The sequence below is a fragment of the Typopeltis vanoorti genome, chromosome 18 (assembly GCF_054136105.1).
Source record: "Typopeltis vanoorti isolate ZY-2024b chromosome 18, IOZ_Tvanoo_1.0, whole genome shotgun sequence".
Taxonomy (NCBI): Eukaryota; Metazoa; Arthropoda; class Arachnida; order Uropygi; family Thelyphonidae; genus Typopeltis; species Typopeltis vanoorti.
In genome coordinates, this window is record NC_143566.1 from 78,720,111 (window position 1) to 78,744,309 (window position 24,199).

Here is a 24,199-nt window from a genome sequence, read left to right on the forward strand (position 1 = left end):
TATCACTGAATAAGGTACAGAGATATTTGCAGTCTATGTAATATATTTCTCAACAAATAATGTAATAAGAGACAACTGGGATAAAAACGGCACTAACTAATGAATCACATCTCCCCTCCAACAGAAACTGCTGTATAGACTCAAGCAAAGCCATATTTTGCCATTTTGCAACAAATGGTTTTGCTTGACACCACCCCGTTGTGAACGTGTTAAAACTAAGAAATATATAGTGAATGTGTTTCAGATATTATGGAATTCGGTTGAAGAGAATTAGCATTTCAACTCTACTGTTGGCTTGCCTTTGTCTTGCATGATCTTTTGTTAATACTGCACCAATCATATGCACTTCTTCATAGCTGCTCTATCTCTACTCGCCTACCATTGCTGTCTGTTTCGCACTCTGTTTTACTTCTCATTAGTCATTTGTGAAGAACTGTTCATTACGTATCTCAAGTCTTGTAAATTACTGGTAATTTTTCCTTGAAATAATGGAAAAGAAGATGAAGTTTTTTGGGTAGATGACTTTGACGATGCACACAAGGAAACTGTTCTCGATGTCAAAAGTAGCAATAGCGAATAGGAGCTTCTTGGTAAGTCACACCAGTTTTTTTTTCAGAAAACTTTAGTTTCCGAAAATCCCCACATATATCTCACACCACGATTTATTAGCTTTAATTTTGGGAAAAAAATTGCAAGTTATATTCGGGTAATTTTTTTAGCTTTCAAATTCTTGTATGGATCATTGGTTAAAGACTGGATTTATAAAATGCACAAAAGGAGAGCAAAATAGCAAATACAAGTAGTTGTAAGCAACAAGAAAATGTTGATATTGTATTTGGATCAAATGAAATTGATAAGGGTGTGTTGTCGGACATCTCTCTAGAGAACCAACTAGGAAGAAGATGAAAAATCTTCATAAGTATGATATGAATTACTTGAAATGTGGATTTTCATGGAAGGAAAATGAAGAGGAACCTTTCAAAATTTTGTTCTATTAAAAATAAATCATATTTTTTGTTTACATGAGCATATAAATTCAAATAAAATAGACATTTACAATGAAATATACTTTATTTATTCATTTATTTATTATTTTGATAAGGGGGTACGTACTTGATAATAATGAAAATTTAAGAAGGGGTACATGGATATCTGAAGTTTGGAAAACACTAATCTATCCAAATATTTAGTCAGAAATGCAGGTGTATATTACGCTGTTCATTTTCTTAAATTCCGCTTCGAATTTGGATAGACAAAGGCCACAAACTCTGCATTATTCATAATATTCCTTGCATTTGGGCATAAACACAGATGCTTACACTTGGTCCCTCTTTCCTTGGGCATTGAAAGGATGGAAGTCCTCCTTCCATCCTTTCAATGTGTCCAAAGTATTTCAATTTTCTTCTGTCGGTAACATTCATCCTTTATCTCACCAATTTTGGTACCTTTTACTCACAGTATCACCATCTAGTTTTTTATTTCCATGGCTGGCTACACATTCTCTCCTCCATCATCAGCATCTATTCATTAGACATCAACAGATGCCGTATGTCACTCAGATGCTTGATGTTGTATACTTTTCTGGAGGCTTCAACTCTCTGAAGATCAGTCATCACAGACACACACACCATCCATCTCATTGACAATCTGCCCTTCCTCTTTTTCCAGGAACTTTACCTTCTATTACTGTTTTGAGAAGTCACCCTTCCATCCTTTCAATGTGACCAAAGTATGTATTTCAATTTTCTTCTGTCAGTATCCTTAAGAAGCATTAAAGTTCTGCTCATCCTTCTTATCACCCAACTGTTTGTCTGCCTTTCAGTATATGATAACCTCAACTGTCTTCTGTAACATATCTTAAAAGCGGCTATCCTTTTCCTATCTGACTTCTTTAGGTTCCAAGTCTCTCATCGATAAGTTGCTGTTGGAAAAACAGCTACATCCAGAATCCTCAACTTTGTTTCTGTGGAGAAAGATCAATCCTTTCAGATTTTAGATAAATATCCGACTGTTGTTTTATCCGACTGCTGTTTGTTTAATGTGAAGAATTGCTGTTCAGAAGATGTCTTCTGACATCTTCTGAACAGCAATTCTTCACATTAATAATGGAGCCCAGGTACTTAAACTTGCTGACTTCCTTAATTCTTTTTCCATTAAGGTACACTTGTTTCTCAGCAGCTTCCCTGTCCATTATTTCCTTTGAGAATCATAATCTTTGTCTTGCTATGATTGAGCCGAAGTCCTCTATTCTTACTGATCTCATTAATTTTGCAAAGAATTTGTCCTAGTTCTTCTTGTCATTACAAAGGAGTACTGTATCATCAGTATACCTCAGATTACTGATCAATCTACCACCTATCTATTTCCTGTATTAAGCTCATCCAATGTTACATGCATGATGTCCTCAGCATAGATACTAAATAGGTGAGGAGAAAGTAGGCATCCTTGCCTAACTTCCTTCCAAACCTGAAGCTAATCAGTTAAATCAACAACTTTTTTTACCGTAGCTATGGTAGTGATGTGCAACACTACCACATACATGCATAAAAATATGATCTGTGACTGCTCACAGAACCTCAAATGACAGCATCAACAACTGCTTTCCACTTTAATTCAAACCACACTACATGATTCTTCCTATAAGAAAGATAGTATACATGTTCATGTGTAAGATCTGACATTCCATGTAAGAAACTGCAACATATCTAGAATCCCTTCTTTATGATCTGCTTTGGAGCAAAATTCCATATCACACTTTGATGCAATCACTTGCTTTCTTTATTGCTCATTAAATGCTTATTACCATTCTGATTTCTTTTATTATTTATCACTGATAGCTGAATTTCATTTATCTTAACAGATCATGCTACTTGAAGAATTTAATATTCATAACAAAAACAAGCTGGAAGAGGTGCTGAAGTATCTGCTGTTAATAATGGTCTGTCACACAGTTCATCTATGCACCAGAAAACCAGATAATTTTCATTCTTTCAACACTCTGGACACATTCGTAACCAGCACTCCTTCCAAATATACTATACATGTCAGGTGCCATTTTTATGTAACACAGACCTTATCTACATTTTTTTCTAACAGATTAACTGTCACCAAGCCAGTTTCAGTCCTGTGTCCTCTGGCACCTTAACAGTAACAAGTGGTATGACCTCCAAATTTTTAGTATTATTATTATTTCGTGACACATCCAAGGAGTCCAAAGACTCATCGAGGGAAGGCACCTACTCAACAACACTCCACCATTTACATCAACATCATCTACTGCTCACCACTACCACCACTAGTGTTTTTTTTGTCTGTAAATTGCATCTGTCCTAAAGGTCGATTTGTTTGTATGTGGAATGAAAAACCTGAGTTTTTGGGAGGAAAAACCTTGCAACCTCTGTATGAGATTGGCTAACTCACCTTCAACTGAAAAATTTTATATAAAGATTCCTCCCATCACGAGAAGAATCAAACATTAGGACTTTACCAATCGAAGGACGCAACATACCATCGTTCTTCCAATTGCACTGGAGGCACTATTTACACTTCCTTTTGGTGGTCCTGATCAAAACGTATATACTGTGATTGAATAGTTTCTAAAAGCAGTTCAAAAAAAAAAAAAAAGCATATCAAGTGGTTCAAGCAAAAACTCCACCATTACAAATGCCCCCCCCCCCCCCTACACACACACCATGCAACCACCATTTAAAAAAAATTGTGAAAAGGCCAAATGCAAATACTTGCTTCCTTTTCAAATGGCGGTGAAGTCTTCTTGCACTCTCCAAAGGTGGGTGTGACTTTTGTCCTTCCATGTTTACACCTTTTTTACATCCACAGAGAACTCTATGGCACCATCCTAATTATTCATGAGGATGGTAGCTATATGGAGCCTGATGTTGTAGTCTATAAGTAACATGAGATCTTACATGGGAACTTGACAAGATGCTACTGCAAAGTTGTGGCTGATCATAAGACTGTCGAACAGCAATTTGTCAATCAAGTCTTTTAAAGAAATAATGCTACCTTCTTCTTCTTCTTTGATGGTAACTTGAACATACAATCTGTAACTGAGAATTATAATAATTCTTAATATTTTATTCCTGATACAGAAACTTATGAGTATGAAATATCTTGAATTGTTCATTAAATATCTCTAAATCCTCCACTGTAGTTACCATTATATTCATTTGAATCAACTAATATCGTCCTCTCCAAAATATTCATTCTTCAATTGTCCACATATAACTCTAAGATTTTCTTTTGCCTGATTGGCTAAACATTTGCTATTCTTACCAAGTGAGTCAGCTTTCTGGCATGCTCTCTCATCTGAGTATTTATTTCTTTATGCTACTTCCATAATGCCTTCTTCTTTTAGATTGCATGCTTAATCTCTTCATTCATCCATTTTATAGCCATCATGTTTAACTTCCTGATCCTCGTAATGCACTCGGACATTGCTGAATGTATTTTGAGGGTCAGGGCTAATCAGCATTGATTTTATTTTAAGGGTCAGCATTGATTTCATTTCACCAATTCCTCATTCCATATTATAGTTTCCATGATACAGCTGCAAGCTGTCTCCTGAGCCTTCCATAATCACCAGCATTGTAGTTCCACATACATCCTTTCCTCACAGTAGGCCTCATGTGGGATAACACTCTGTTGATCATCCCATTATCACTCTGACAAACTGGAAGAAGATAGAGCCTAGGGAGCTTTCATCAACATTTCATTCTGCACATTTCATCTTTATCAATTCTGCTTTGAAATTTCATATCACTTTCTCACTACAATTCATGCTCATTTATGTTGTCAGCCATTATCACTTTCATACCAGCACTTATGGTTTCTCTCTCACCCTTCTGCTCACATGCTCATGCTCTGCATTACCTTCAACACTTGGGCTAACACAGCGCTGGATTAACCATTAAGAAAAATAAGCACGTGCTTAGGGCATTACGGAAAGGGGGAACACCACAGAATTTTTGCTTTAGTTAGATGACGAATTTAATTTAAATTAACTTTTAATTAGCTTTTCATTGTTTTTATCTTTTCTTACTGTTACCTATTTTGTTTCTATAAATAGAAGCCCTAATAAAACTGTAAACACGTGCATGCCGGTTCGTTTACACCGTATTATCTGGCACTACCATTGTGTCAAATGAGGTAATTTTTTATAATTAACGTAACCATTTTATTTTTTATTTTCCTGTCTGTTTTAGGTCTTGTTTTATTAAATATGTCTTATAAAAGGCTCCAGAAGCGAATATAAAACAAATCACGTGGTTGTCTCAGAAACGCACCTCCGGTAAAAGGCCTAGCTGTCGTAGAAGTGTGACTCCGGTAAAATAAGAGTTAATTAAAGCACAAAATTCAGCTGTAAGCCGAAAATTAAATTGTTCGTATATGATTTTGCCTGTGATATGTGTAACTGTGTTGATTGCCACCTAATATTCAACAAAATAATCTTTTTATTTCTGTATTTAACAGATCCCAAGAACCAAGATGAAACGTGTTCAGTTAAGTCGTGCACAAAAGTGAAAACTATCAAAAAAAAAATAAGAGGAGACTTTGTTCCAAGACTGCAAAGCTGATTGATTTCTTCACACAAGTTCCACAACATTATATACCAATTCCTGATCAGAGTCAATCTCCATCATCAGAAGTGGACACAAATACCACTTTGATCACTTCAAAATCAAAATATGATGATGTTGAAATCATCAAGGAGTCGCAAGCAGGTTCATCTAGCACATGTCTCACTACTGACCTCACTTTGTCTGCAATTTCTCTTGATATCTCTACTGCAAATATTGATGCAAGTTGCTTTACAAAACATTCTGAGGTCGAAATAATTGCTGAAAATAAAAGTTTAGTAGGTCATGGTGATGGTGGTGAAATGATTAAGTCTGCAAAAGATGAAGTAAATACAGCAAAAGATCCAGGGTTGTGGCTTGATTTCTCTGCTGATGACATTGCGTATTGGACTTCGTGTGTAGAGGCTTAAGTGCTGTGAGGACATCATGTTGGAGGCTTAATGGAATGTATACAGCACTCAGAAAGGATTAACATAGGTTTAATACTTCCTATATTTCGTGCTAGTCACAAGGACATTTTCGAGGATTACCAAAACAACTAATGTAACATGAACACAAACATCATACAATACTAAGCCCAACCACATGGGTGACACTAAAGTCCTATCTAGGTGGAGCACCCTCTAAGGGCAGTTGTAGGTAGCCTGGAATGTAAGGTGGGACCTCTGGTGATGAGTGTTTCCCAAATCTTCGGAAGCTTAATGCAACCATATTTATTAAGATTTGGTTGATTTCTGAGAGCTGCTTCTAAGAATAGTCTCTCCTTCTTGAATTTGCTGTGGTGGAGCATGGTAGTTTTCTTCCAAGAGACCCTGTGGGTGGTGTCCAAGACATGGTCAGCCAAGCCTGACTGACCATAGTAGTGTTTACAGATGTAAGACTTGTGTTTCTCCAGGCAGATAGATGCTGATCTGCCTGTCTGTCCAAAGTATGCCAGCTTACAGGAACAGGGTACTTTGTAAACTCCAGGCAGAGAGAGAGAGAGGAGGGAGCTGATCTTTAGTAGAACGGATAAGGGTAGCAAGTTTGCAGTGGGGCTTATATGCTGTGTGTAGGTTGTACGTTTTTAGAATCTTGGCTATTTTTTCGGATGTGCCACGGATGTAGGGTATGGTGATGGCATTTTTAAACTCTTGTTGACGAGAAGGACGGGGAATTGGGGAGGAACTGATTATTTTTTTGATACTGTGATCGCTGTAGCCATTGGAGAGGAAAGTGCTGTGTATGTGGTTAAGCTCAGTAGTGTGGGTGGTTCCACTGGAACAAAGATTGTGGATTCTCTTGGTAAGAGTTTTAATAATGCCATATTGTTGAGAGGGGTGGTGGTGGGAGAGTTTGTGAATGTATCTGCTGTGTGTGTGGGTTTTCTGTATACAGTGAAGGCAAGTGTATTGTATCATATGATATTTGTGTTGTATTGTATGATATCTGTGTTCATGTTACATTAGTTGTTTTTGTAATCCCCGAAGATGTCCTAGCGACTAGGACGAAATATAGGAAGTATTAAACCTATGTTAATCCTTTCTGAGTGCTGTATACATTCCATTAAGCCTCCAACATGAGGCTTATTGGACTGCTGTGGACCCAGTGGCTGTCAACACCACAACGGACCATTTGACAAGTCTTACCGACATTTTAGTAGTGGCAAACTAGTAAGATACTGTTCGCAGAAATGTTTTGTTGGGACAAAAGCTAATGGTGAGGAATACAAGAGAGAGTGGTTATTGTATTCACCATCAACGGGATAAGTTTACTGTTTTGTTTGTAAGCTGTTTGCTCCTAAAAATTTCTCACATTTTGCTACAAGAGAAGGGTTCAGTGACTGGCGAAATACTAATGTAATTGATCAACATGAAAAAAGCACTACTCACCAAGACTCTATGCTAACATACTTAACTCGCAGACAAGGTGTAGGGACAACAGTTGGAAAAACAAATTCAGGAAGAGTGTATTACTGGGAACATGTCCTGAGGCGTGTCATAGCTGTTATTCATATGTTAAGTGAACGTGGCTCGGCTTTTTGAGGAACAGAAGAAAGATCTGGATCATTGCAAAAGGGGAACTTTTTAGGGCTGCTTGAGCTCATAAGTCAGTTTGATCCATTTTTAACAGGTCACATTGCGAAATATGGAAATTGTGGCAAAGGAAATCCTTATCTGTCCAAAGCCACCTGTGAGGAACTCATTCAACTGATGGCTCAAAAGGTCCACGTGTTTATTGTTGATGAAGTAAAATCTTCTGGTTATTTTAGTTTGTCAGTTGATTCAACACCAGATCTATCACATATCGACCAGTTAAGTGTTGTACTTAGGTACTTAAAAGATGGACAGCCAATTGAACGCTTTTTAACCTTTCTGGAAATGAAAAGCCATACTGATGAGGAAATGGCAAATCAGGTGTTGCAGTACTTACGTATAGTTTATCAGCTAAACTTTTCAAAATGTAGGGGTCAGTCTTATGACAACGCTTCTAACATGTCTGGATGTTATAAGGGGATGCAGTAAAAAATTTTAGAAACAAACAAGCTTGCTATATATGTGCCCTGTGCAGCTCATTCACTAAATTCAGTAGGCCGAAGTGCTGTTGACTGCTTTCAAGAGGCAGTTAATTTCTTCTCTACAGTGCAGTTGCTCTATAACCTTTTTTTCAGCCTCAACCAGCTGGTGAACAATTCTTAAAGGTTATATTGGAAATGAAAATGTCTTAAAATACCTCTCTGATACTACCAGATGGGAGGCACATGCTATGGCAACAGCAGCAATTTTGAAATCTTTCCTTCAAATTTTAGAAGCGTTAGACTGTATAGCCGAAGACCAGTCACAAAAGGGAGACACTAGAAGAGAAGCAGATAATATTGCAAATAAGATGCAACAGCTAGAATTCATTTTTATGTTGAATTTTTGGATGAGTTTATGCAAAATTTTCATAGAGTAAGCCAAGTTCTACAGAATGAGGATGTCAACTTAAAAACATGTGTAGATCTGTATGGATCATTAGCTGACCAATTGTGCACTTCATGAAATGAATATGAAAGATATGAAACAGATACAAAGGAAGTGCTACCAGACGTTGTTATTGTTATTATTACCCAAGACCTCATGGAGTCAAACACTCATCTGGGAGGTCCTTTTATCACACACATCTCATCATACCGTGTCTTAAACACACTCAAACTCTTTGCAGACAAGGCATTCCAATCATTCACAACTCTGCACGAAAAAAACCTGCCTCTCACTCCCCTACTCACACCCTCTTTATACAGTTTCCAGAGATGACCTCTGGTAATCCCCCGATCTCCCACTATTCTCTGTAGAACTTCTCCACCATTGATCTTATAACAACCCCTTACCAACTTGTAAGGGGTTGTTATATCTCCTCTCTTCCTTCTCTTCACCAGACTCTGCAAATTACATCTTCTCAATCTTTCCTCATACTCAACATTCCAGAGGTCAGAAACTACCTTAGTCAGTCGCCTTTGGACCCTTTCCAACTTCTCTTCATCCTTCTGAAAACCCGGTAACCAAATCTGGGTACAATAGTCCATGTGTGGCCTAATCAAAGCAGGGAGATTCTTGTTCCATTATACAATGGAACAAGAATCTCCCTACTTCTACACGTCAGTGTCCTCCACAACATTCCCAGAAGTCTTCGTGTTGTCTTCACAATTTTGGTGATGTGTGACCTAAATTTTAGATCCTTATCCACTATCATCCCCAGATCTCTTATTTCCTCTACCTCCAACAATATATTCTCACCAAGCATAAATTCTGCATCCCATCTTTGTTTTCCAAATTTTAAAACCTTACATTTTACAACATTGAACTCGCATCCCCATTTCTGTGCCCAATCACTCAATTTATTCAAGTCTTCTTGCAAGGCCACAACATCTTCACTACTCTTTATGGTACGTCACAACTTTGCATCATCTGCAAACAACTGAATATCTCCATCCAAATCTTCGCCAATATCATTAATATACAGTTAAATAGTAATGGCCCTAAAACAGACCCTGAGGCACTCCACTAGTGACTTTCCTTTTCCTGGATATCGCACCTCCATACACAACTTGTTGATACCTATCAGATAGCCAGTCTCCAATCCAATGCACTAATCTAATATCCAACCCCATCTGCTCTAGTTTGACTGTCAACTTATCATGAGGTACTCTATCAAAAGCTTTTGCGAAATCCAAGTATATTACTGTGTATCCTTCTCCTCTGTCCAAGGAAACAGTCACTTTTTTTGTAATAAGTAAGTAGATTACTAAAACATGACCTCACTTTAACAAATCCATGCTGTCCATCAAAGATTATACCATCGTTGTCAACCCTACTCTGGATCCTAGTTCTTACAAGCTTCTCCAACAACTTAACCACAACACCTAACACAGAGATAGGCCTATAGTTTGATGCTTGAGTTCGATCACCTCCTTTACGAAGTGGCACAATCTTGCCCTCCTTCCACTCTTTAGGAACTTGACCAAGTGCAAGACTCATATTAGAAAAATATGTCAAGGCAGGTGTCAACTCCCTGGCACATTCCTTCACAATACACGGTGATATATTATCAAGTCCCACAGCCTTATTTACATCTAGTTTACTCAACTCCCCCATACACCTCTTGCTCACTTACAGTCAGTCTCTCCTCCCCATCATCAACTGCTCTCAATCTCTCCATGAAGTCACATTCACAAAATTGAAAGATCTTTATGAACTGTTCATTAAGTATCTCCACCGCACATTCTGCAACAGCTGTCTTTATACCATTTCCTCCAATCAATGTCATCCTTCCATAATCATTCTTTCTTTTGCTAGCTACATATCGAAAGAACTCACTAGGATTCTTTTTGGCTTAATTAACTAACGCTGCTGTTCATACCTCTCTTTAGCTACTCTCACCAACCAAGTCACCCTCCTTCCCTGGTCTTTGTAGACCTGATGAAATTGGTTACTTCCACTTCTCTTATGCTGCCTCCACAATGCCCTTTTCTCTGTATCGCATGCTTAATCTCTTTATTCATCCATCTCACACCTACCTTATTTAACCTTCTCACCCTTGGAATACATTTAGACATTTCATCTACTAAACACTTTTTGAAAATTCCCCAAGCTGTATTGATCTCTTTTCGAGCTAACTCCTCATTCAACGCTACACCCGCAAGCTGTCTCCTGAGCTCTTCATAATCACCCCCCTTGTAGTTCTACATACACCCATTTCTCACAGGGATCCTTGCACTGCTAGCAATCACCCAGGTAATCACCTCATGGTCACTTTCACCAATTGGTGGATGATTTGACACCTCGTTTTTAATTACATCCTCTGATGAGATGACCAAATCCGAGACCCTTAATCCTCGTGTGCCCTTTGTCACATACTGTCTGAGGTAGTTATCCCTCAAAAACTCAAGAAACTCATTTTCTTTACTTCCAGTTGCTATCTCTTCATTCCAGTCTATATTGCCATAATTAAAATCACCCATAATGATCACCCTTTTCTTATTTGCTTGGCTAATTTGACTATATATTTCACTATCCTTTTCTTCTGTTGTTGTTGTTGATAGCAAGGCAGCTCAAACTCGCAAACGTATCAGAAAGAAGGTACCCAATGACGGAGATGCTCCAGAAGTATATCTGAAGAAAAGGAGAGATATACAAAGAAATATCAGAGATTTTCTTTTCTAAGTGATGTGCCACATAATGCTACTTCAGTGACTTCATCATCTACTGAAATTGAAAGGTATTCTCAGTGTTGTCGAAAGCTGATTGATGCTTACCCAGAGGACTTGAACGCTAATTTCTTAGCTGAGCTTCAGCAGTTTCACTCATATGTGCACCATAAGTTCAGTGCAACAAAAAATGTAAAAACAAGATTCAGTCAAGCTGAACTTTATAAAATAATTGTAGAAGACAATATCGAGTGTGCCTTTCCAAATGTAGACATTGCCTTTCGTATATTTTTAACATTAATGGTCACAAATTGCTCAGCTGAGCATTCATTTTCTTGGATGAAGTATATTAAAAATCCCATCAGAACAACTATGCAACAAGGCAGGTTGAATGCCTTATCTCTACTAAGTATAGAAGCAGATGTGTTACGTAAGATTAATTCTGAGGATCTGAATATAGAGTTTGCAATTAAAAAAAGTACGAGAAAACTTTTCAAATCTAAATAAAGTTGAAGTATACAAAAATAAAAATTATTTTCCATCTTACTATAAGTTTTGTTTCATTTTGAAAAATGAAAATTTATTTTATGGTTTATTATTGTTTATATTTTGAATTACACATGTATGGGGCACCAAAATCTTTTAAATGCTTCCGGCCTCTATGGGTCTTAATCTGGCCCTGGGCTAACATCATTCACTCCACATGTTCGCTCTTATTCCAAGAAATCTTGTACTCCATTACAATATCACATTTCCTGCAGATTAATTTCTCTCGTTCGACTTCTCCATATATGTGCCTCCACTTTTACTCCTGTATACATACTGCACTTACAAATAAATCATCTTGGAAAAATCCAAACTATTCATAGCATTTGCTTATGTATCAACCAATAACCTTACAGCATTTTGTTTAGCTTCAATATGAACAAAAGGACACATACAAATTAACCTAACATTCTTAATATTCAACCATATACTATGTATCAGCTGGTCTGTTTGGCCAAGTGGTTAGCGTGTCCGCTCTCCAGCCAAGAGGCCATGGGTTTGAATCCTGCCATGGGCATGGATGTTTTGTGATTGTCCTACAAACATTGTGTGGAAAGGGAATCTGTGACCTTACCACTTATTCTAGCAGAAGACATCATTGCCAAAACTATGTGAGGTAAGGCAATGACCATATGGCATCTATGGACATCAAATGGGAATTTTTTTTGTTTTTTTACTATGTATCAATCCCAACCAACATAAAATGAAATTTAACTAAATCTATAAAAATATTCTAACATTAAACAAAACTGTACTTATTTTGTTGGAGATCTTTAAACAATAACCTTCTTACTCCATAGGATTGTATAAATTTTCTAAAGAACTTTCTCAGTAATGGATGCAAAAAATCTCTATATTATAAGACAGAAGATAGGGGTGATGCACAAATTCCATGATTTGAATGTAGATTTCAGTCGTTTCGTTAAGTGTGAGGTCTGTTATATGTATTCCTTCGATTACATAAATGATTTGTGGATGTTTAGTGCGGATGGAAGAAGGGTGTGTGCGAAGTGTGACCTGAACGAAGAACTAATGAATGCGAATATGAAATTGATGACAGAAAGTGCTAGTACTGATTGTGTTGCGATTGCACGTTTGAAAGAAATGGATGGTGAGCAAGAGAAGCGAAAAAATGTCAAAAAATCAGGAAAAAAGAAAAAGAGCGATTTGACAACCGTAACGGATGTTAAAAGGGACGAAAGTGAGGTGGAAAGAAATGAAATTGAGAGAACGAATGAAAGTAGAACTTGCGTAATGCAGAAATCGCAAGTAAAAAAAATCGAAAGAATAAATGATGGCGAAAGTTCGACGCATGTTGGACCGAAAGTACTGAAACAAAGAAAGATGAATGACAGTAAAAGTGAGAAGAATGATAGCGAAAGTTGGACGCATGTTAGTCTGAAAGTACGGAAACAAAGAAAGATAAATGAGAGTGAAAGTGAGAAGAATGATAGTGAAAGTTGGACGTATGTTGGACCGAAAGTACGGAAACAAAGAAGGATGAATGAGAGGGAATGTGAGAAGAGGGGGTCGAGAGTTAGAAAGTTAGAAAGATTTAATGATAGAGAGAATGTGTCGCGAGGTTCGGAAAGTGAATTAGATTGGATGAGGCAAGAAATGAAATGGATGCGGAATGAAATTAAGAGAATTCAGGTCAAAACTATTAAAATAAATCATGATGGCATGAAAGAGTTAACGAAAGATGAGCGAGTGGCGTTGTATGGCGACTCCATTATTAAAGGTGTGCTAGAGGATAAAATGCACAAGGTATGTTTTCCAGGCGGTAAAATAAGTAGAGTGATTGAGGCATTGGATATGAGGCGGGAGCGAGCAAAAGAGTTAATTGTATTAATTGGTACAAATGATTTGAGAGAGAACAAAGAGCATGTCAAAATGAATGTCAAGAGACTGCTTGGAAAGATAAAAGAGAATAGTGTGACAGGAAGGGTGGTCAGTGTGTTGCCTAGGTATGATTGTGGTGAAATGAGGCGGAGAGCAAGGATTATGAATGGTATTCTGGCTGAAATGTGTGAGGAGATGTGTGTACAGTTTGTTAATGTGTGGAATGAGTTTGAGGGTCGAAGTGAGCTGTATGGGAGCGATGGACTGCATTTGAGTGGTTATGGTGTGAGTCGCTTGGAGAGACTGCTGCTGGAAGGTAGAGAAGTGAATACAGAAAATGAATCAGATCGAGAGGGGAGTGATGTGGAAGAGCAGGAGAGTAAGACAGGAGAGATTGAAGAAGTGGAAATGAATGGAGAGGTGAGTGGTATGAGTATAGAAAATGAGAGAATGGGTGTGCAAGAGGAGCAGGGAAACGGGGAGGCCCAGGGTGGACAGGGATACACAGCGTGAGAAAGGTGGATGCTCCAAGAGGAGGTGAAAGCATGTGTAGGCAGGAAAGTAATGGGATGACCAGGGATCAAGAGGAAACAGATGTTGTTGCAAAGGGTTCTAAAATGAAGAAGCAGAAAGAGAAATGGCCCCAGTCCAGCATGGAGAGAGCACATCGAGTGAATGGTATCAGTGGAACTAGCTGTAGATCCAGAAATGAGTTGTGTTTGTATACCAATGCTAGAAGCATAAGAAACAAGGCGGATGAAATGGTTGCACTAATTGTGTCTGTGTACCCAGAGATTGTTGGAATAAGTGAGACATGGTTAGATGAGGACAACATCCTGACAGGAATAGAGATGGAAAGGTATGATGTGTTTCGTGAGGATAGAAGGGATAAAAAGGGAGGGGGAGTGCTATTGATGATAGAGAAAGAGTTATGTCCATACAAGGTAGAGATGCAAGAGGGAAATAGGGCCAGTGGTTTTGAGGCAGTATGGTGTGAGATAGAGGTGAATAGAATCAAATACTTGGTGGGATGTTGTTATAGACCTGGTAATGTGGATGGTGGTGATAGTGAAATGTATAGTCAAATAAGCCAAGCAAATAAGAAAAGGGTGATCATTACGGGTGATTTTAATTATGGCAATATAGACTGGATTGAAGAGATAGCGACTGGAAGTAAAGAAAATGAGTTTCTTGAGTTTTTGAGGGATAACTACCTCAGACAGTATGTAACAGAGGGCACACGAGGATTAAGGGTTTTGGATTTGGTCATCTCATCGGAGGATGTAATTATAAATGAGGTGTCAAATCACCCACCAATTGGTGAAAGTGACCATGAGGTGATTACCTGGGTGGTTGCCAGCAGTGCAAGGACCCCTGTGAAAAAAGGGTATATGTGGAACTACAAGGGGGGTGATTATGAAGAGCTCAGGAGACAGCTTGCAGATGTAGCATGGAATGAGGAGTTAGCTGGAAAAGAGATCAATGCAGCTTGGGGGATTTTCAAAAACTATTTAGTAGATGCAATGTCTAAATGTATACCACGGGTGAGAAGGTTAAATAAGGTAGGTGTGAGATGGATGAATAAAGAGATTAAGCATGCAATACAGAAAAAAAAGGCATTGTGGAGACAGCATAAGAGAAGTGGAAGTAACCAATTTCATGAGGTCTACAAAGACCAGGCAAGGAGGGTGACTTGGTTGGTGAGAGTAGCTAAAGAGAGGTATGAACAGCAGTTAGCTAATGAAGCCAAAAAGAATCCTAGGGAGTTCTTTCGATATGTAGCCAGCAAAAGAAAGAATGATTATGGAAGGATGACATTGATTGGAGGAAATGGTATAAAGACAGCTGTTGCAGAATGTGTTGTGGAGATACTTAATGAGCAATTCATAAAGATCTTTCAATCTTGTGAATGTGACTTCATGGAGAGATTAAGAGCAGTTGATGATGGGGAGGAGAGACTGACTGTAAGTGAGCAAGAGGTGTTTGGGGAGTTGAGTAAACTAGATGTAAATAAGGCTGTGGGACTTGATAATATATCACCACGTATTCTGAAGGAGTGTGCCAGAGAGTTGACACCTGCCTTGACATATTTTTTTAATACGAGTCTTGCACTTGGTCAAATTCCTAAAGAGTGGAAGGAGGGCAAGATTGTGCCACTTCATAAAGGAGGTGATCGAACTCAAGCATCAAACTATAGGCCTATCTGTGTGTCAGGTATTGTGGTTAAGTTGTTGGAGAAGCTTGTGAGAACTAGGATCCAGAGTTGGGTTGACAACAATGGTATAATCTTTGATGGACAGCATGGATTTGCTAAAGGGAGGTCATGTTTTAGTAATCTACTTACTTATTACAATAAAGTGACTGCTTCCTTGGACAGAGGAGAAGGATACACAGTAATATACTTGGATTTCGCAAAGGCTTTTGATAGAGTACCTCATGATAAGTTGACAGTCAAACTAGAGCAGATGGGGTTGGATATTAGATTAGTGCATTGGATTGGAGACTGGCTATCTGATAGGTATCAACAAGTTGTGTATGGGGGTGCAATATCCAGGAAAAGGAAAGTCACTAGTGGAGTGCCTCAGGGGTCTGTTTTAGGGCCATTACTATTTAACTTATATATTAATGATATTGGTGAAGATTTGGATGGAGATATTCAGTTGTTTGCAGATGATTTAAAGTTGGGACGAACCATAAAGAGTAGTGAAGATGTTGTGGCCTTGCAAGAAGACTTGAATAAATTGAGTGATTGGGCAAGCAAATGGGGATGTGAGTTCAATGTTGCAAAATGCAAAGTTTTAAAATTTGGAAAACAAAGATGGGATGCAGAATTTATGCTTGGTGAGAATATATTGTTGGAAGTAGAGGAAATAAGAGATCTGGGGGTGATAGTGGATTATGATCTAAAATTTAGGGGACACATCGCCAAAATTGTGAAGACAACACAAAGACTTCTGGGAATGATGCGGAGGACACTGACATGTAGAAGTAGGGAGATACTTGTTCCAATGTATAAGGCTTTGATTAGGCCACACTTGGACTATTGTGCCCAGATTTGGTCACCGGGTTTTCAGAAGGATGAAGAGATGTTGGAAAGGGTCCAAAGGCGACTGACTAAGGTAGTTTCTGACCTCTGGAATGTTGAGTATGAGGAAAGATTGAAAAGATGTAATTTGCAGAGTCCCATGGAGAGAAGGAAGAGGGGAGATATGATAGAGACCTACAAGTTGGTAAGGGGTTGTTATAGGATCAATGGTGGAGAAGTTCTACAGAGAATAGTGGGAGATCAGGGGAGAACCAAGGGTCATCCCTGGAAACTGTATAAGGAGGGTGTGAGTAAGGGAGTGAGAGGCAGGTTTTTTTCGTGCAGAGTTGTGAGTGATTGGAATGCCTTGCCTGAGAGCGTGGTGTCTGCAAGTAGTTTGAATGTGTTTAAGACACGGTATGATGAGATGTGTGTGTAAGATAAAAGGACCTCCTAGATGAGTCTTTGACTCCATGAGGTCTTGTTTAATAATAATAATAATAATAATAAAGATTATGAGCAGTGTTGCATTGAATAAACAAACCTGAAGTGGGGAAAAACAAAAGCCATCAAACCATGTGTCTATTCCCCTCCACACCTCCCCATCATCTCAATGCAGTAGGCAAATAATAAGCAGTATCAAACAGGATGTTTTATCTCCTTTTCCCCATGTATTTGAAAAGAAGTTAATGAAATTTATTCTTCAAATACTATATATATATATATAGCATAATAAGAGACTACACTTAGTAATTTTCAACATTTCTGTTTGAAAAGGATCTAAACAATCCTTGATGTGATAAAGGAATGAGTTCAATTTAGAGATGGTATGAATACTCCAGATATTATATTTTAACAACAAAATTAGGGATTTCAGCTACATCTTTAATATACAGTGAAATTATGCGGATAGATTTTTATAATGTGAATCATCACTTTGGCAGCGATGATCCCATTATGGATAGCCACTATTAACAAAAGAATCCCATTGGATTTTCAGTTCCAGGTTTAATCATTTGTCATGAGTTTTAATCATGACAAATGAATTAAAAAAAACACAGCATCTATGATGCTGTGTTTTTTGGACAAAGTGAGATGTTTTATTGAAATAATATCTAAAAGGTCAGTTTATAGTGTATGAAAGAAAACTAAGATGTTGGTTGTATCATCCAGAGTATTCATGACAGGCAAGCTACTTGTTTTTTCTTCATTCAGTGGCAAGTTTTGTATTTGATTTTTAAGTTATTTTAGATGATTTTAGAATGAGTAATAGATGGCCAAGCCAAACAATAAAAATATCTGCATATCTTAAGACTGTAATTTCAGGTGAATTAAATTTATAACACTCTTCAAACCACTTCACATAAAAGTTAGCTAAGAAGGAATGTGAGAATCCCTATAACTATACTTTATTTCTGTAGATAAAACCTGCTTAGCTATAGAAAGTTACATGCAAGTTTAATAAAAGAAATGTGTTATGGACCCACAGAGCAGGAGATTATGATTAACTCAGAAAGGCTGACCATAATTCATGACAGAGAAACTGAAGAGAGAAATATAGATCAGATTATTCTTCTAACTTTAGGAATATAAACAGATTGGGAGCGGAATAACAAATCATGAGATTAAGCAGAAGCTGAAAAACAATAAGATATAATAATAATTATTATTATCATCATCAGGTGAATTCAATCTATAAATAATTAAATTTATTGATAACAATAATAATAGTAATAATAGTAATTTCTGCAGGACCTTTCACAATCAGTCAAAGACTAATTGTGAAAGGTCCCTCAGAAACCATTCATCATAGTGTCTTAAATACATTCACTGTAGACACCATACTCCTCTCAGACAATGTATTCCAATCATTCATCACTCTCCATGCAAAAAAAAAAAAAAGTTCTCGCTCCTTTACTTCCATCTTCCTTATAGAGCTTCCGAGGATAACCTCTTATTTTCCCCCACACACCATCTCCCACAATATTATGAAAAAACTCTTTAACAATAATTTGATAAAAACCCCTTACCAACTTACATGTGTCTATTGTATCCACCCCACCTGCATCTCCTCCTATCCATTAGACTCTGTATTTTCTCAACCTTTCTTCATATTCAATATTCCAGAAACCAGAAATTACCACAGTCAATTGCCACTGAACCCTTTCCAATATCTCTTGATCCTTTTAAAAACCGAGTGACCAAATCTGTGCACAGTAGTCCATATGTGGCCTAATCAAGGGCTTCATAGAATGAAATCAGAATCCCCTTACTTCTATAAGTCAGTCACCTCTGCATTATTGCCACAGTGTGTTGTGCTGTCATCACCATTTTAGTGAAGTGTCCTCTAAATTTTAGGTCCCTAATCATCCATCACCTACAAGATTTCTTATTTCCTACATCTCCTCCAATATATCCCCATCAATTGTATACTCTATATTCCAACTTGTTTTCTTAACTTTTAAAACCTTAAGCTTTACAATGCTAAACTGGCAAGCCCATTCATTCAGTCCATTCAAATTCTCTTGCAAGGCCACAATATCAGCTCTACTCCTCACAGTTATTCCCAACTTTAATCATTTCATGTTTTTTACACACAAATGCTATAAATTTGAGCAACTTGAGGGTATTTAAGTAATTTTGCTTATAAAAGCTGAATATCCTATTCAACCTTCTCCAAAAACATTATATGTTAAACAGCAATGGCAATAAAAAACAGATCCCTTGAGGCACACCACTAGTGATTTTCCTCTCCTAGGATACTGCTCCCACATGCACAACTTGCTGATACCTATTTAGATAGCTAATCTTTAATACAATGCAATATCTATTATCTAATCTCATCTGTTTCAATTTAACTAGCAACTTATCATGTAGCTATCTATTAAAGGCTTTTACAAAATCTAAGCATACCACCACTATGTATGCATCTTATTTGTCACTGTTGTCATTTTGAATATTCCATTAATATTTCTCCGATGTGTATTCTTCGGATTACATATTAAAATACTCATATTAAATATGTTAACCCAGTGCTGGTGAGGTGGGAAAATGTAACAAAAGTGGTAAGGTGGGGTCCCACAGAAAACTTTCTTCAAAGTTTTCACATAACTTGCAACCATTCCAGCAATCACTTCATGGTCACTGTCACCAACCAGAGAGATATTTGCCACCTCATTTATAATGCCATCCTCTGATGAGATGATAATCTCCAGATTGTCAATCCTCACATGCCCTCTGTTACATACTTCCTAAATTATGAAGATATTATGAAGAAGATATAATAGGCATTGTGTTCTTCAACGTATAGGCCAGGAAAGTATCAGGTAGACGGGATAGGAGAAATTAACATATGTAAACAGAACGGTAGAGCATGCTAAGCAGAATTCTAGGGAACTTTATGGTTACTTAGTAGGAGAAAGAAAGACAGAATGAATGGCGAAGACAGGAAATATATTCGCTCTCTATGTATTTCATGCTGGAGGGAAGAAAATAGCACTGAATATGATGGCAAAAGAAAAGGAGACATGTGAAGTTTCTGAATCTGAAGTGTTTGGAATTTAAACAAGATTTAATGGCAATATAAGGCTGTGGACAGAATGGATGGAATATCACCATGTATATGGAAGATGTGCAAAAGAAGCTAACGATGTCCTGACTTGAATGTTTTCAAACAACAGAACTGAAGAGTGGAAGAGGAAAAATAGCATCACTGCATAAGGGACAAATCATATTGATGGTAGCAAACTAAAAGTCAGTTTGCATATCAGGTATAGTGATGCAATGACATATTTTTCATCCTCTTCATTTCCCTAATGAGCTGAAGAGAAAAGAGATCAGACTGTATAAATTCAGAAAAATAAATAGAGAGTGAAATGGACAAATCATGAATTTAAGCAGGTTGATTAGAGATAGAATACAAAACTAGATTGATGAAAATAGGAATTACCAGAAAGCAGCATGGATATGATAATGGACAGCAGTGGCGGTCTTGTAGTTAACTAGTTACATTTATAACTGAGTGACAATAACTGTATAATAAAAAGTTGTTTTATATGTTAATTTTTCTAGACACATTTATCAAAGACAATGATAGAATGCTATGTTACAAACTACTGTTGGAAACTGAGGAGGATTAGTGATGGACACAAAGATGGCTGACTGATAGAAGTTAAAGAAGCAATGTCCCAAAGGAAAAGAGTGATAAGAGAAGGGGCATATATTCTGGGTGTGCTACGTATGTGGTGCACATTCACGAATAGCATTATCACTGATATTATATTTTTGCATTTATTCCTGTTCAAGACTTCCCTGATCGTTTCCTGGCTTCCCGTGATTCCTAAGATTAAACACAATACACTAATGCTTGATGAAGAGGACACTTTGATTAGTAAACATTGCATCACATTTGTTTTAATAGCCTGGGTGTGCAGTCAAAAATATGGACATCTTTGAGCCCTTTCAACAGACATATAGATGCTGCAGTGGGTCAAATTCTTACCAATAGTAGTTTTAAACCACCCAGAAGGCGAGGCGCTGAGACAATAGCACCCAGAAATCAGTGGCTGTGATTGGTTATTATATCAATCAATTCAATTGAACCTTGTTATTTGTCATAAGTTGCTGTTTATGTTTTCTGAATTTCATCTGTTTTGCGTCCATGAAGTGTGAACTGACGTGGTTAGGACACTGATATAGACAAGTTTTTTAAATATATAATTTTCTATAACTCTATATATTTATAACTTTTTAAATTTATTTATAAATATATATTTATAAAATTATAACTGTTTTGCACATATTTACAATGGAAAACAGTATTGATGATCTACTATATGTCCCGTTTTCTGCCAGAGCTTTTGCTGATTGTATGAATATAGTTGAAGGAGATTGGAACTTGTGTATAAAAAAGTAAGTAAAACGAGTCATTTCAGCCTGTCTTTGGTTCAATTCAGAAAAATAATAATTTCCCAAGTGATTACCTTTTCTGATTTCTGTGTGTACTATATGGCTGTATTTTAAAATCATATCAAAATTCCAATTATCCATGTCTCACTCTAGTATTTGCCAATGATAATCTAATTTCACCATAAAGTGTAAACCCCTCTGTGCTTCTCACATAAACGGCGCGTGTGAAGATCTCACCAATTAGAGTGCTGATGTGCCATGCACTCTTAAAACTTTTATACATCGATAAAAATGCAATCATAGGGTCAAATTGACAGAGGTTGTATAAGCCAGATGACAGCACACCAACTGAAATGGGCATGCAACGACACTGGATAAGTGGCATCGTATTGCACAAGGCTCTGTTCTGGAACTCTTGTTTTCATACATGTAATTCAGTTCAGAGTTTAAGAGGAGATATTGTAGGAGGAGTAATAACCTTCTTCAATGACTTATGACTCCATGAAGGATCCCAATGTTATCACCTTTATAACACATTGCAATTGCCATGTAGCTGGCTTGTTAATGGTAGATTGATGTTTTATGTTTGGAAAAATATCTTTATGGAGTAGAAGGAACTGATAATGACACAAGATTGTTGTTTGGAATTGCACCCAAAGCAACTAAGGATATGAGGACAGCATTAGTGTCAACTGTGTGTGCTTTTCTGAATTTTGTCTATACAGGATCAAAACTCCAGAGTTCCAGGAGGAAAAACCCAACAATCTCCATATGAGACCAACTAACATACCATCAGCTGAAAAGCACTTATAAAGGTTTTACCATGTCCTAGATAGGATTCAAAACCCAGGTCTTTACTACCAAAGGGCGCTGATGATACCTACTGAGATCTCAGAGGCTTGCCATTAAATGGAAAACCAACCTAACATGATTTCGCTTAATTACATTTTATAAAACATTACTGTTATTATTAATCAAAATTTTATATATAAAAAATACCTTGCATGAATCAAACAAACTCTGAAAATCAAACTGATGATTCAAATATTGCACTAGCTATTCAATGAATAAACAAATGGAATAAGCAAATTCAATTTAATAAGTTTTCAAAAAATTAGTTCACTTTCCGTTTCAGACACTCACACATCCATAGAGAAAAATGGAACAAGAATACCTGCAGTTCCATTTTCTGTCACATTTCCTGTATAGATGGCATAAGGAAAAAATGGTGCATTATCGTTAACGTCCTTCAAGTTCACTAAAACATCAGCATAGCCTACTAATCCATTACCACCTTCATCCTCAGCAAACACTGTGAAACGCCACTGAGAACGGCCATGCGGAAGGTCACGATCCAAAGTTTTAAGTACATAGATTTCTCCAGTAGTTGAGTTGATAGCAAATTTACTGTTAGCTGGATCTAAGTCATCAACTCCTTGACCTGTCAAAAAATAAACAATATCTGGCCGTCTATCACGATCTCCATCAGTAGCTGTCACCTGTAATGTGTAATAGTAAAAAAAAAAAAAAAAAAAGATAAAAACTTTCAACTTTTTAGAAATAAAAAATGAATCAGAATGTATAAATTCAGACATTACACAGATTATAACTTTTTAAAAATATTTATAAAATTCCATGCATTAAATTAAATATAAAGTACATATGCTGTGCATCATTAAAGCTATTTCATAAATAACTGAAACTTACAAAAACTAACATGCTATACATATAAGGCTGATATATTACATATTAGAAAACATTTATTTATCAATATTATCAAAGAAAGAGGGCTAGGCAGTACTGTTCATATATCATGGATAGTATTGTATAGTATATCCTCTATGGAGTTCAAAAGATTCATCATGTGAGGCCTTTACCCTCCATATACTATAATATCCGTCATGCATTGATTTGAACATATTATGTTAGTTCACTCACCACCCACATGGACAATGCTTCCTGCGCATTCATTCTTAATGCAAAAAAAAAAAAAAAAAAAAATCTACTTTTCAACAATTTTATAGAAAGCTATAGAATGCATACAGGGATGACAAGTACATGGAATTTCCACTAGCTATACCTCATTCTTAAAAATGAAATGCACATGAAACACATACAAACTGTGAAAACTTCAAGGGCTTGCTTATATTAAACAAATTGGTAAAAGTTTGGAGATTAAGACAGGGAAGACACATGTAAATGACATTAGAGAGGGGAGAGGAGGAAATCAGCCTAATTACACTTGTTTGTTAGCACAAGAAATGCTATTATTAACATTGATCTCCATGGAGTCAGAGACTCATTGGGAGGTACACACTATCACACAGAAAGGATATACAACCATACCTTAAACTGACTCAATGTGTCTACATTCACAACACACTCAGGCAGTGTATTCCACTCACCAACCACTCTCCATGCAAAGAACCTTATCCTCACTCCTCTGTTCACCCTCCTTATAAAATTTCCAGGGATAAACACTTGTTCTACCCACTCTCCCATTCTATGAAAAATTTCTTCCATGTCAACCAGATAACAACCCCTAACTAACTTATATATCTCAATCATATCTGCCCTCCTCTTTCTATTCATGAGGCTTGCAATTTACATCCTTTC

The 24,199-nt window shown here is 37.0% G+C and overlaps 1 protein-coding gene across 11 annotated transcripts in view; it reads right to left on the reverse strand.

Moving 5' to 3' along the window:
* Nucleotides 1-24,199, reverse strand: part of CadN (neural cadherin) — a 1,238,426-nt gene that overhangs the window by 284,803 nt on the left and 929,424 nt on the right. For all 11 annotated transcript variants that reach the window (XM_090407912.1, XM_090407911.1, XM_090407917.1 and 8 more), the window contains one exon: nucleotides 22,758-23,082. In XM_090407912.1, coding sequence (XP_090264038.1) covers nucleotides 22,758-23,082 — 325 coding nt within the window. The remainder of the gene's footprint in view (nucleotides 1-22,757; nucleotides 23,083-24,199) is intronic.